Source organism: Carex rostrata, chromosome 17 (genome assembly GCF_964058835.1).
Source record: "Carex rostrata chromosome 17, lpCarRost1.2, whole genome shotgun sequence".
Lineage (NCBI taxonomy): Eukaryota > Viridiplantae > Streptophyta > Magnoliopsida > Poales > Cyperaceae > Carex > Carex rostrata.
The window spans coordinates 605,524-618,257 of NC_135934.1; the positions used below are offsets into that span (position 1 = coordinate 605,524).

The following is a 12,734-nucleotide window of genomic DNA, read 5'->3' on the forward strand; positions in this document are numbered from 1 at the left end:
AGATAAGAAGATGAAATTACACTTGGGATGTTTATATAGGTGCATTCTTTTGTCATGAATGAGGTATCATGCACTTAATTGCAAACTGTGTCTCCAATTCCTATACTACTTACAACTCTCTTTCCAATACAAGAGAGCAACTAGAAACTCCCAAACCCCTATTGAATAAAGTATTATTGTCGACAATTGCCGACAACAAATATATTGATAAAAAAAAAGTTTATTTACAAAATTTTTCTATACTACTTACAACTTTCTTTCCGATACAAGGGAGCAACTAGAAACTCCCAAACCCCTATTGAATAAAGTATTGTAAGATTTTCCTAAAGATTCACTCTCTAGTTCTCTATCTCCAGCGATGTATCAGTGATTAGCTGATGCACCATTTTCTGTTTTCCAAAAAACAGTCTCCTATTTCTCTCTAGCCATAGAGCTCAAGCTTTCACTGCCCAAATCATCTCCCAGTTTGCCGCTGGTGATAACTGACTCCTACCCTTAGTCCATATTGCAACTATGTCTACCCCTCCCTGAATTGATATGTTGTACTGCGCCATCAGCTTCGTCCAAAAACTTGTTGCATAGCCGCATTCCCACATAATGTGATCTCTAGTTTCGACAATATTTGCCGAACATAGGTGGCATCCTGTCTGGATTGAGCATCCTATTTTATATGTTTGGTTGAATAATCATTTTAAAAGAAAGAACACACAAGATTTAGATATGTCCATCTGCTAGTGTGCTAGTATCTTGTAGGGCAATGCTCGTTATTGATCCAATTGGCACGGAACAGGGTGATATTTCTTATTCCGTATTATTATATAAATTTCGACACACAGTATTTAGGTACTGGACACCGATTTGGACATGAATATATATTCTCCTTTTTATTTTTAGAAATCTTTTGCATATTGGCATAATAGGTTAATCGTATCATTGGATAGCTGCACCTACTATATGTATTTTCTTTTTAATAGTTAGTTATATTTATAGGACTTGGCTACGGTGCTATGGGTTGCATAGAGGCCTCCCGTGCTACGGCTCAATATTCGAGTTTTCAAAATCCTAACGGTCGATCCGAACCGTTTATCTTGTTCTCCATATTAATATGTGTTTGGAGACCAAATTTTACATTTTTTGGAAATTTTTTACTATTTTTTTAGATTTATTGAAAATCATTGTTTTTCAGACAAATCTGGACCATAAAAAACAAAGATATTCAATAAATCTAAAAAAATAGTAAAATTTTTCCAAAAAATGTAAAATTTGATCTCCAAACACATATTAATATGGAGAACAAGATGAACGGTTCAGATCAACCGTTAGGATTTTGAAAACTCGAATATTAAGCCGTAGCACGGGAGGCCTCTATGCAACCCATAGCATATTAGCTAAATCCATATTTATATATAGATAAATAACTTGCATATAAAGTTTTATTTACAAAAATCATATGTAGTTTTATATTTAAAAGTACTTTAGCCGTAGTTGATCCCTGAGGGGATAATTTTGGGTCACAGCGATTAGTCGCTCACCCACAAGTTGTTTCGTGAATTTTTAGATACAGACAGCAACATTATTTGTCAGGAGCTGTCTCCGATGACCACGTAGTTTGATTTACTTTTTTAGAGGACTTTTGGTTAGGATATACGAGTCCCGATGTTTTTGATTTGTACATTGAACTCGTTAGATCATGTATCCTTTGTTTAGATTATGTTATGATATTATGATGTGGATTGTATGGATGTTATATGTATATGTTTATCTATAGATTGTATGACATATATATGTTTTTATTGTTATTATTTACGCTTCTACATTTCTTTATATTTATATTTGTTTAGCATTGCATTGCGTGTTTATTGAGTAATAAATATATACGAGGTGAGGATTGATCACGCTGGAATTCTTAATTTGAGGTGTGACAAAATGCACATTATCCAATGTTAAGCATGCAATTAATGGACGTCTCAATCTAATAATTCATACCGGAATGACATGCCAATAAAGAGAAGCACTTTTCCAAGTGGATATTGCACTATGGTCTTCGTTTTTTAAGAAAAGTTTATGAGGCTTCTGGCATTAGAAGCAGAGAAATGCATATATAATTTGCAAATGCAAGTGCAGGGCCAGTCCAGTTAGTGCTTATTAAGTGACACTCCACACACTATATATTAACCGTCTGATGGTTGATACTCCTTTGCGTTAATAGAATTTTAAAGTTAGACCTCTATTTGTTTCACAAAAAATATACCGATGTTACAGATGTTATAATGTTTCTAAAATATTTGGGCCTGGTGCAACTGACGTTATATAGACAGAAACTAAGTTAATGCTTACTTAAAAATTGCAAAGTAGCATTACTTAATTTAGAAATTCAAAGCAGATGAAAAATGTAAATCAAATGACAATATATATCTGCTATGTAAAACTTTAATTTTTTTTTTTTTTCGATTCTATTTCCTATAGTAACGTCAGTTGCACCAGGCCCAAATTAATATTTTAGCAATGATTGAGTGGAATCTCAGGCCCAAAGCCATTGCTAAATGCTAACATTGTTCAACACTTCCAACCTGTCGTTCAAACCTACCATTCTCGTTCTCTTTTTCTCCCGCCACCTCAGTCTTATATAGCTTTACTCCTTAATTTTTCAATGAAACCAAATCGCACCATCCACATTATGTTTAGTTGCTTTGGCCATACAATTAATCTGTCATGTCTCTCCGAATCATTCTCAAGAAGCTCTCCGATCAGGAGGTACATCATGCTTCGGATCAACTTGAACAGGAACTAGAGACTTATCCCTTCGGTGCAATCAGATCTGAACGGTATTTTGTCAATGGATTTGAAGATCAGAGATCTGACCTTGAATTTGAGGTGTTTATTTTTGACATTTGTTACTGCCCTTGAATCAGAGATCAGAGATTTGACATTTTGCTAATTGTGCAGCTCTCACAAAAAGTCATATGCATTGAAGCATTGCAACAAGTTGTTTGCGAAGGTCTTCGACATGGAAAAGAGATGCGTCCTTTAGTGTGGAAGGTTCTGTGAATCAGATTTTAGTATCTTTTACAATTAATTAGTTTGAGGAGTCATTAGGTCTATTCTAGTAAACTTGTTATTGTTTTCACACACACCAAAATAGAAAAAAAATTGTGGAAGGTTGGTTTAACAAATTAATATACCCATAATCTTATACTGATGTTATTAAATGCATATATGAAGAACATTCAATTGTTTTAATTGCAAATAATTCAAAAAAAAGGAAAAGGATGGGAATGAAGGTGCTTTTTTTTTCTTATAATATTTGTGAATGGATAAGAAGCAAGTTTATCACCCTAATAATTTGCACGGAGAAATAATTTTGTTGGGTCATTTAATTTCTCTAGCCAGAATAAATCATATAAATTCTGAAAATTTATGTTTATTGGGAGGATAATGCTATTAGTTTCCAGACCCCTGCCTGTTCTAATTTCTTAAATATAATGTTCTCTAATGATTAAAGAATCTTATGTTTCATTGGCATGTTCCTCTTGCTTTTTTAATTTATTTCATGCCATTGACATGAGAATGAACCAATAACAATCCGAGTTTTCTCATTAAGTCATCAAATACTGGTTGGGTATTTTCTGTAACAGTTAATGTGCATTTTTTTTTATTCAAATTGCAGATACTACTGGGCTATTTATCAGTGAATAGTGAATTATGGGAAGATGAACTAACTCAACACCGACTAAAATACACTCAGCTTAAGGAAGAATTTCTTGCAAGTCCTGTAACCACCTTCAATTTTATCCTAAATTTTTTTATTATAGTCCCTTGAGGAGATAATTATTACATGAATTTTCAAAGTTTTATTTATTTCCTTCTGGTCCTTGGCTTCAGTACTTAATTGTTAGCTTGGTGTAGGTAGTCTGAATGCAGAAACAAAGAAGAAAAGGATAACCATGATGATGGGTTACTAAGAGGGTATGAGGTTACTTATAAAGATCATCCTTTGAGCCTTCGTAATGGGAGCACTTGGAACCAATATTTCAAGGTGATCAATCTTGAGGGCATGTACATTTTTGATAGCATCTATAAAAACTTATGCTCAGATTACTTACAAGTCACATGTATGTCTTTGATAGGATGCTGAAATTGCTGAGCAAATCGATCGTGACCTTGAGAGAACGCATCCAGATATTGAGTTTTTTTCAGTGAATTCACCAATAAGCTTAAAGAATCGGGTAATATATTTGACATGGGTAACATATTTTAAAGTGCCATAATGATAGGAAGGAAGGAGGGAGGGAGAAAAATTGCAAAACAGAATGAAAGAAGAAGAAATAATGGAACTGAATGTACATTTTGTTGGATGTAGGAGGCAATGAGAAACATACTACTGCTATTTGCCAAAATGAATCCTGCAATTGGCTATGTGCAAGGGATGAACGAGGTCTTGGCCCCACTCTATTATGTTTTCAGGACAGATACCAATGAAGACAATACAGTGAGTTGAACCACTTCTCTACTTAATATAAACCAAACTATTAATTCATTTATTCAATATAACAGGAAAGGAAGTTTTTTATTGGTAATACGTACTGTGGTTCTGTTGACAAAATGAGGGGTTACTGTGGTTCTGTTGGAATTGATTCCTATCAAATAAAAGTTCAACATTCATGATTATTTTTTATTCTTTTAGCTAATTTTTCTTTATGTTGCTTAATTTTGGCAAGTTTAAATTCTCAACCAGATTTTAGTTGGCAACTCTATAACTTGAGTTCAGACAATAACTGGACAGTAAATTACTGAGTGATTGCCTAAATTTCTGTATTTTCCTTGTTTAATTTAATTTCCTCTTTGTCCATTGTTAACTAGCTACATGCAGAAGCCGACAGCTTTGATTGCTTTGTGCGTTTACTGAGTGGTTTTGTGGATAATTTCTGTCCGCAATTAGATAATAGCTCTGTCGGCATTCATGCCACACTTTCACGTTTATCTCAACTTCTGAAAGCAAATGATAAAGAGCTATGGGAACACCTAGAGAATTTAAAGGTTGGTGTTCAAAACTGAGCTGACATAATATTATTTTGCTACGGTAATTTTTTTTTTTTTTTTTTTTTTAAAGGTTAGTGAGATTTGGCTCACTAACATTTTCATTAAAACCAAAAGAAGTCTGTACAGGGCCCTATATAACAACTTTAGAAATAGTATAAATACATAAATTTTACAGTGAAAAAAGATTCACAATCATTGTGTTTACATTTGCATCTCCTAGTGTTATGCCCATCAGTGGCAGTAAAGCCTCCCAAAAAAGGCTTGCATATGCACATCTTCAAAGTATGGTCTCTTTCTTCCAACCAATTGTGATTGCACAATGCACATCTCGGTGTGACCGCACAACCTCTGGATATCAAAATTGTTGAGTTAGTAATTTGTTTTGTATTGCCACCCACAAGAAAGGTTTGAACCTTCAAAGGAGCTCTTATTTTTCATAGTAACAGTTAATATTTCTTGTAATTCACCTTTCTTTTCTCCTGAAATCCAGCCTAACACAGTTTCAGCTTGCACATTAAATCATACTGTTGTTTATCAATTGGATTTGAAGTTGCTAGTTTGTTAATTTAAATGTAAATGCAGATCAATCCCCAGTTTTATGCTTTCCGTTGGATCACTTTGCTGCTAACTCAGGAATTTGAATTTCATTCGATAATGACAGTTTGGGATTTTCTTCTCACCAGCCCCCTTGACATCCAGGTAAATTAATTTTTATTTTTTTATGTGATTAAATTAATAAGGATTATAATTTTTACTTGATATGCCAGTCAGGTTGACTACTCCTGTATGTATCTGCTGGTATAGAAAATGGTAAAGTAGAATTAATTTTGGAGAAATGTGTGAAAATGCATATATATATGGTTAATTGATGTGAGCATGAGCAGGATAGGGTGCTAAGAGTTTGCTGCTCCATGTTGCTGTGTGTGAAGCATGAACTTTTCTGTGGTGATTTTGCTGCAAACTTGAAACTCCTTCAACATTACCCCCAACTTGATTTGTCACATTTACTTGATGTTGCTTCTAATATTATTTTTCTCTAATTTACTCTTTATTTTCTACTTGTATGTCGGGATATATATATATAGTTCAGTGTTTTGATTAGCATTTGTATCAATTTTTATGGCGATTTCTGCAACATTTTTAAAAATAAAAATATAAACAAATAAGTAGGGGTGTCAACGGATATGGTAAAAATCGGATGAAAACATTTTCATATCCATACCCGTTTCAAATTGAACTTACTCGTACTCTATCCTTACTCTCTACAAATTATCTTACATATACATTACCCTTACCCGTTATAATTGTCAGATAACAAAACTGTAGTGAGTAAATAACGGGTAATACTAATATAATAATTCTTTTTTTATTATTTATTAAATAAAACATTAAAACATATACATTCATTTCACACATGTATAGTATTTTATTGAAAAAAAAATCTGATTATCCTAAACGCAAGAAAACTAATTAAAATAATTTTTTCAATGTTTATTAATATATATAATGTGAAGGGATCCACTTACAACATCTTACAACAATTTGATTTTGCAATTTTCAAAATTCAAATAGTCGATCCAAACCTTTAAACATGATATTTATATTAAAATGTACTTTAAGATCAAAATTTTTATTTTTTTTGAATTTTTTTACTATTTATTAAGTATTTTACAAAACTGTTATTTTTTAGACAATTATAGACTACTGAAAAACAATGGTTTTGTAATACTTAATAAATAGTAAAAAAATTCAAAAAATATGTAAAATTTGATCTCCAAGCACATTTTAATATATATATATATATATATATATAGAGGTAGGCTAATAAACAATCGATTGTTCCTAGCCTCCCGTGCAACCAAGTCATTTTCCGATTTTTAAAGTCCAAATGATCGATCCAAGCTGTTAGATGTGATCTCCATATTAAAATGTGCTAGGAGACCAAATTTTACATTTTTTGGAATTTTTTTACTATTTATTAAGCCACTTTGAAAATCGCCGATCCAACGGTGGCTTAACCAAACAGTAAAATCAGAAGCTACCGTTGGATCAGTGATTTTCAAAGTGGCTTAATAAATAGTAAAAAAATTCTAAAAAATGTAAAATTTGGTCTCCTAGCACATTTTAATATGGAGATCACATCTAACGGTTTGGATCGATCATTTGGACTTTAAAAATTGAAAAATGACTTGGTTGCACTGGAGGCTAGGAACAATCGATTGTTTATTAGCCTACCTCTATATATATATATATATAGAGAGAGAGAGAGAGAGATGGGCTATGGTGCATTGCAATGCATGAAGAGGTTTGTGCATTGGACCATAAATCTAAAATTCAAAATCCAAATGGCCGATCCAAACCGTTCATCTTGTTCTCCATATTAATATGTGCTTGGAGACCAAATTTTACATTTTTCTGATTTTTTGTTTTACTATTTATTAAGTATTTTACAAAATTGTTCATCCAACGGTGGCTGCTGATTTTACTGTTTTGTTAAGTCACCGTTGGATCAACAATTTTGTAAAATACTTAATAAATAGTAAAAAAAATCAGAAAAATGTAAAATTTGGTCTCCAAGCACATATTAATATGGAGAACAAGATGAACGGTTTGGATCGGCTATTTGGATTTTGAATTTTAGATTTATAGTCCAATGCACAAAACCCTCCATGCATTGCAATGCACCATAGCTCATCTCTCTCTCTCTCTCTCTCTCTCTATATATATATATATATATATAGATGGGCTATGGTGCATTGCAATGCATGAACCCTCTTATGCATTGCACTATAAATCATGGATTTAGAGTTCAAACGACCAATCCGAACCATTTATCTTGCTCTTCATATTAATATGTGCTTGGGGACCAAATTTTACATTTTTTGGAATTTTTTTACTATTTATTAAGCAATTTTGAAAGTCGCTGATCTGATGGTTCAGAAAATTTTACTGTTTTTTACTGTTCACAGCAAAACAGCAATTTTCAAAAATGCTTAATAAATAGTAAAAAAATTCCAAAAAATATAAAATTTGGTCCCCAAGCACATATTAATATGAAGAACAAGTTGAACGGTTCGGATTAGTCGTTTGGACTCTAAATCCATGATTTATAGTGCAATGCATAAGAGGGTTCATGCATTGCAATGCACTATAGTCCATCTCTCTCTCTCTCTATATATATATAGAGTAATGCTATCCTACTTCACGAATTAAACCGTCTGTTTTAATTCACGTTTCTGACCCTCCGATCTGCTTCAAAAATCGTGCTGATCGGATCTAAAATTTGCGGAAATGGACGTCTCCAATACATCCCCTTTACATCTCCTTGCCCAAATTAAAGGAACTGGACGTCTCCCATTAAACCCCAGACGCTCCCGCTGTTTATCCTTCTCTCTCACGCGAAAAAGAAAAGGCAGCGCCTCTCTAAACCCTAGTCGCGATCAGCGCCTCTCTAAGTCGCGAAGTCGCGAAGTCGCCTCTCCCTGTCAGTCGCTTTACCTCTCTCGCTCAGTCGCTTCTCTCTCTCAGTCGCCTCTCTCTCTCTCAGTCGCGATCCCCTCTCTCAGTCGCGAAGTCTCTTGCCAGGTGCTCTCTCTCTCTCAGTCGCAGGTGCGCTCTCTCTCTATCTCTCTCTTTTTATGTACTGATTTTTTTGATTCCAGTGATTTTTTTGTTTAGAAGGCTTAGTTGAAGGCTTTCTCCAGTCACTGGTACCAGTTAGTACCAGTCCGTACCAGTCTTTAATACAAGTTTACTGGTTAACAAAATTGAAAATTTTCTGAAACTGAATATTCAGCACCGTTTACTGGTTAACAAAATTGAACTAATTTTATTTCTCCATTTTTTTATCGTATATTGTTATTCATGCTGTAAAGGACTTGAAATAGAAAAGACAAATAGAGGGGGGGAGTTGCATTTCTAAATCCTCTCTCTCACTAAATTTCTTTCATTTAAATCTGTCCAATAATCTTTGAGTCTGTGTATAGAGTGTAGAAACCCTTAATTCCTTTTCAGTTGGCCATTTTAGGGTTTAAATTGGTCCAATTTATGGTGCTCTCTTTGCACTAATTAAAGAATTGTTTATGCTTATTAGATCATTTCTTTTGTAGATAAATGGATGCTCTGGAGGTAGATGAGATGCTTTGGAGGTAGTTGGGAAGGGCTGTTGTCTCTTGAACTTAATAAGAAGGATTTGAGTTTGAAAGTTATATATTAAGAAGATGGCCTAGGTGTTGCTTAAATTAGTAGTTATGAACTGTTATCAAGCAATATTATTTTGTTTAGAAGAGTAATGATCTTTTGTTGAAATAAGTAATGTTATATTTTTTTATTTTTATTGCAAAATATAGAGGTAAGGAAGTATATTGACTAGTGCTGTTTTAGGACCTGTTATGCATCAAGTTCAATTCATAACTAAAACATCAAAATAATTCATACAAAGCAATTACCATCACCGAGACGTGACAACTCATATTTATAATCATAACATAACATACAACTAAAACATACACATTAGTACATTACTAATTGTAGTTTCCAACATTTATTTCAACAACCAGACATAACAAAAGTACATTCATGGAAGCAAAATCTACAACTCAACAATACATGGAAACAAAATCACTTCATCAGATGATTTGTCATATCACATACATCAAAATCTACAACTAATTCTGCATATCGACTTCTTTGTTGACTTGTACACCTCGACTGATTCTGGTTCCCACCATCCTAATCCAGGTTTTAACCTGTGCATAAATCAGGAAAATGTTTAGCAAGAATTGCTATTGGATAATAATAATATTGGTTTCAACATTAAACATTATACTTTCATTTTCATACAACCAAATCAACTTAGCAAAAGATGATTATAGTTAACGTACATTCTTTATAGAAGTATCACAAATAAAATCAAAACATGTTTAGATATTAAGCTAGAAGACACAAATAAAATTAAAAATGAAGATGTCATTCGTACATAGTAACTGGTACCAAATTTCCAAACCAGGTAGCAAGCCCCTCTTATAGACCATTCCAAAGTATTATTCAACAAATTTCGCATCTGATATGATTTTGCATCCAACTATAGATGCAAAACATATATGAACTGTTATTTGCATTATAACATTTGCCTCACAAATTAAATTAGAAAAAATACAAGTAAATTTCTAGAAATTCTGAAATTTGGCACACATATGCTTAAGACATATGTATTTGATCCTGTGAAAGAAAATCACATACTTAATTCACCAAATTAACAATAAAAGGATCAAATTCAGAGGTGAAAAATATGAATTCAATGCCATGATTTACCAAAACCCAATTCAAGCCAAACCTATGCTCCAGTCATGCTCAAAACCATTCAATATGCTCAAGTTAACCCTTCCCAGCTATTGATCGAATCCCAAAGTCACTGTACCATCAATCGGCACTAACTTGGTACCAAGGAAAAACACCAAACAACAAGACAGCAAGGCACATTGGTTAAAATTACTCAAATCAACCAAATTAGAACAAATATGTTGCTTCCAATAAGGAAAAGAAGGACATAGAGAGAAGGGGATTAACTAATATGTTGCTTTCAATCAAATTACATAATCACTGGATACGAAAGCGGGAGGCGATTTAACAATAACAGATCTGGTCAGAATTCAATCAAATTACACTCTACATTTAGGCTATTAACTATGCGATTCGACTAAACACATAATAGATTTGCAAATCAGATTCTACCATGCAATTTTGTATATGTACAAACAATACAAAAATTGGAATCGAGTAAAACTAAACAAAAGATGAGAAGTACAAGACCATACCTGAAACAAGGTGGCGCCATCGATTTCTTGCGAGCCGCCAGAAAAAAGAGGGGGGTCGCGTGAGAGAAGGGGGAGGCGCCACGGGATAGAAGTTGGTGCTGTCGATGGAGTCGCTGGAGATGGAGATGGGTCACGTGAGAGAATCAGGAGGGGGGTATAGGTTGGTGCTGTCGGGGCTGGGGGCTGTGTAGGCGTGATCGCCTCTCTTTAGGTTTTCGCGTGAGAGAGAAGGAGAGGGGTCGGGGTTGGTGGGTCTGTGGTGAAAATGGGAGATCTCCAGTTTCGTAAATTTCAGAAGATGTTAAGGCCTCTGTATAGGAGACGTCCAGTTCCGCAGTTTTTAGATCTGATCAGCACGATTTTTGAAGTAGATCGGAGGGTCACAAACATGAATTAAAACAGGCTGTTTAATTCGTGAAGTAGGTAAAACAGGCTGTTTAATTCGTGAAGTAGGATAGCATTACTCTATATATATATATATATATTGAGTAGAACTAGGGTGTTCTTAAGCTCACCAAATACTTTGGTGAGCTTGATTTCAAAACTCGTCAAATCGGTTTCAAATGACGAATCTGAACCGTTGGAACCCGTCTATTTTACGTGTGATGCGTCTACATGTGAAATTTTTAAACTTTCGAATTAGTTTAGTATAAAGTCAAGCGGTCAAAACATGTTCAAAAAATGAATGCACTAAAATTAATTTATTAACCTTCTAATTTTGACCAATTGACTTTATACTAAACTAATTCGAAAGTTAAAAAATTTCACATGTAGACGCATCACACGTAAAATAGACGGGTTCCAACGGTTCGGATTCGTCATTTGAAACCGATTTGACGAGTTTTGGAGTCAAGCTCACCAAACACTTTGGTGAGCTTAAGAACACCCTAGTTCTACTCATATATATTTATAATTACTCAATCGGACAGTGGGTACAAAATAGATTTTATCCGTTCCCATACTCGTTTTTATAACAAAAAAATCACCCGATAAATTTTAAAAAAAAAAAAAAAAAAATCTTACCGGTACCGTTTTATCGGACACGGTACGGATCAGGTAAACTGATAAAAGAGTGCCAACAAATAAGATAGCGGTCAAGCAATTTGTACTGGTCTTGCCTCGAGACACCCTTCTTGAAAGTGAATTGGAAATAACGTTGATTCCCTTTTTTTTTAATGAAAATAAGTAACACTTTCCCGGACATGTGTAGCTTTCTCATAAGTCATAACTTTCATAACTTGAACAGTTGCGTTGAAAAAATTAGTCAGAAATTGACTATATAGTCTTCTATTAAAACATAGTTAATGTTTAGATGATCCTGGGCACATGATTGCTTGTTAATTACTTTTGTATATTAAATGCATGTCCTTATAGATTAATTAATTAATTAATATATACCTGGATCATCAAGCTTTATCATGATAGTAATAGTCCTGAATCAATGGCCAGATTAAAACTTGGTCATGGATGGATGGTTTAGATCCAATCCGTCCATTTAAGGTGAAAATATCGATTTGCAATTGCTATAATAGAATTTTATTTTGTAAGTTAGGTAAAAAGATATAAATACTTGTAAAATATAAAAATAAAACGGATGGACAGAAATAGTTTTTTTTTGTTTGTTTTAAATAATCCATGGCAGTGGCTAGTGGCTACCAAAAGTAGAGAAAAATAAAGATATTTAAAACGGACGGAGAGAAATAGTAATAGATACGAAACCAGGAACCTCTAAAGTCTTATTCTTCTCCTTCTCACTTTTCAAATGGAAAAGAAGAAGAAACTGACTTCCAAATGACCAAAACAAAGGACAAAATTCGTAAATAAATATTTGCAAACTTCTTACTTTCTAAAATTTGCAATTTCGGATTTCATTTTCCT

The 12,734-nt window shown here is 33.5% G+C and overlaps 1 protein-coding gene and 1 long non-coding RNA gene across 2 annotated transcripts; one reads left to right on the plus strand and one right to left on the minus strand.

Moving 5' to 3' along the window:
* The first annotated feature begins 2,576 nt into the window (after nt 1-2,576).
* LOC144568305 (uncharacterized) lies at nt 2,577-6,159 on the plus strand. Its single transcript, XM_078318605.1, has 9 exons — nt 2,577-2,874; nt 2,947-3,039; nt 3,668-3,772; nt 3,911-4,036; nt 4,128-4,226; nt 4,361-4,489; nt 4,861-5,037; nt 5,623-5,739; nt 5,925-6,159. Exons 1-9 carry the CDS (start codon nt 2,713-2,715, stop codon nt 6,078-6,080), a joined length of 1,164 nt encoding a protein of 387 aa, XP_078174731.1. The 5' UTR covers nt 2,577-2,712; the 3' UTR covers nt 6,081-6,159.
* A 3,315-nt stretch (nt 6,160-9,474) lies between these two features.
* On the minus strand, nt 9,475-11,122 carry LOC144568721 (uncharacterized). Its single transcript, XR_013515715.1, has 2 exons — nt 10,857-11,122; nt 9,475-9,788 (listed from the first exon to the last, which is right to left on the minus strand). It is a non-coding gene; the product is annotated as an uncharacterized LOC144568721 (long non-coding RNA).
* Between the last annotated feature and the right edge of the window lie 1,612 nt (nt 11,123-12,734).

Coding starts and splice junctions, on each gene's coding strand:
- LOC144568305 (XM_078318605.1), top strand. CDS start 2,713: ATGTCTCTCCGAATCATTCTCAAGAAGCTCTCCGATCAGGAGGTACAT. Junction 5,038..5,622: donor AACACCTAGAGAATTTAAAG/GTTGGTGTTCAA, acceptor ATGTAAATGCAG/ATCAATCCCCAGTTTTATGC. Junction 5,740..5,924: donor CCAGCCCCCTTGACATCCAG/GTAAATTAATTT, acceptor GAGCATGAGCAG/GATAGGGTGCTAAGAGTTTG.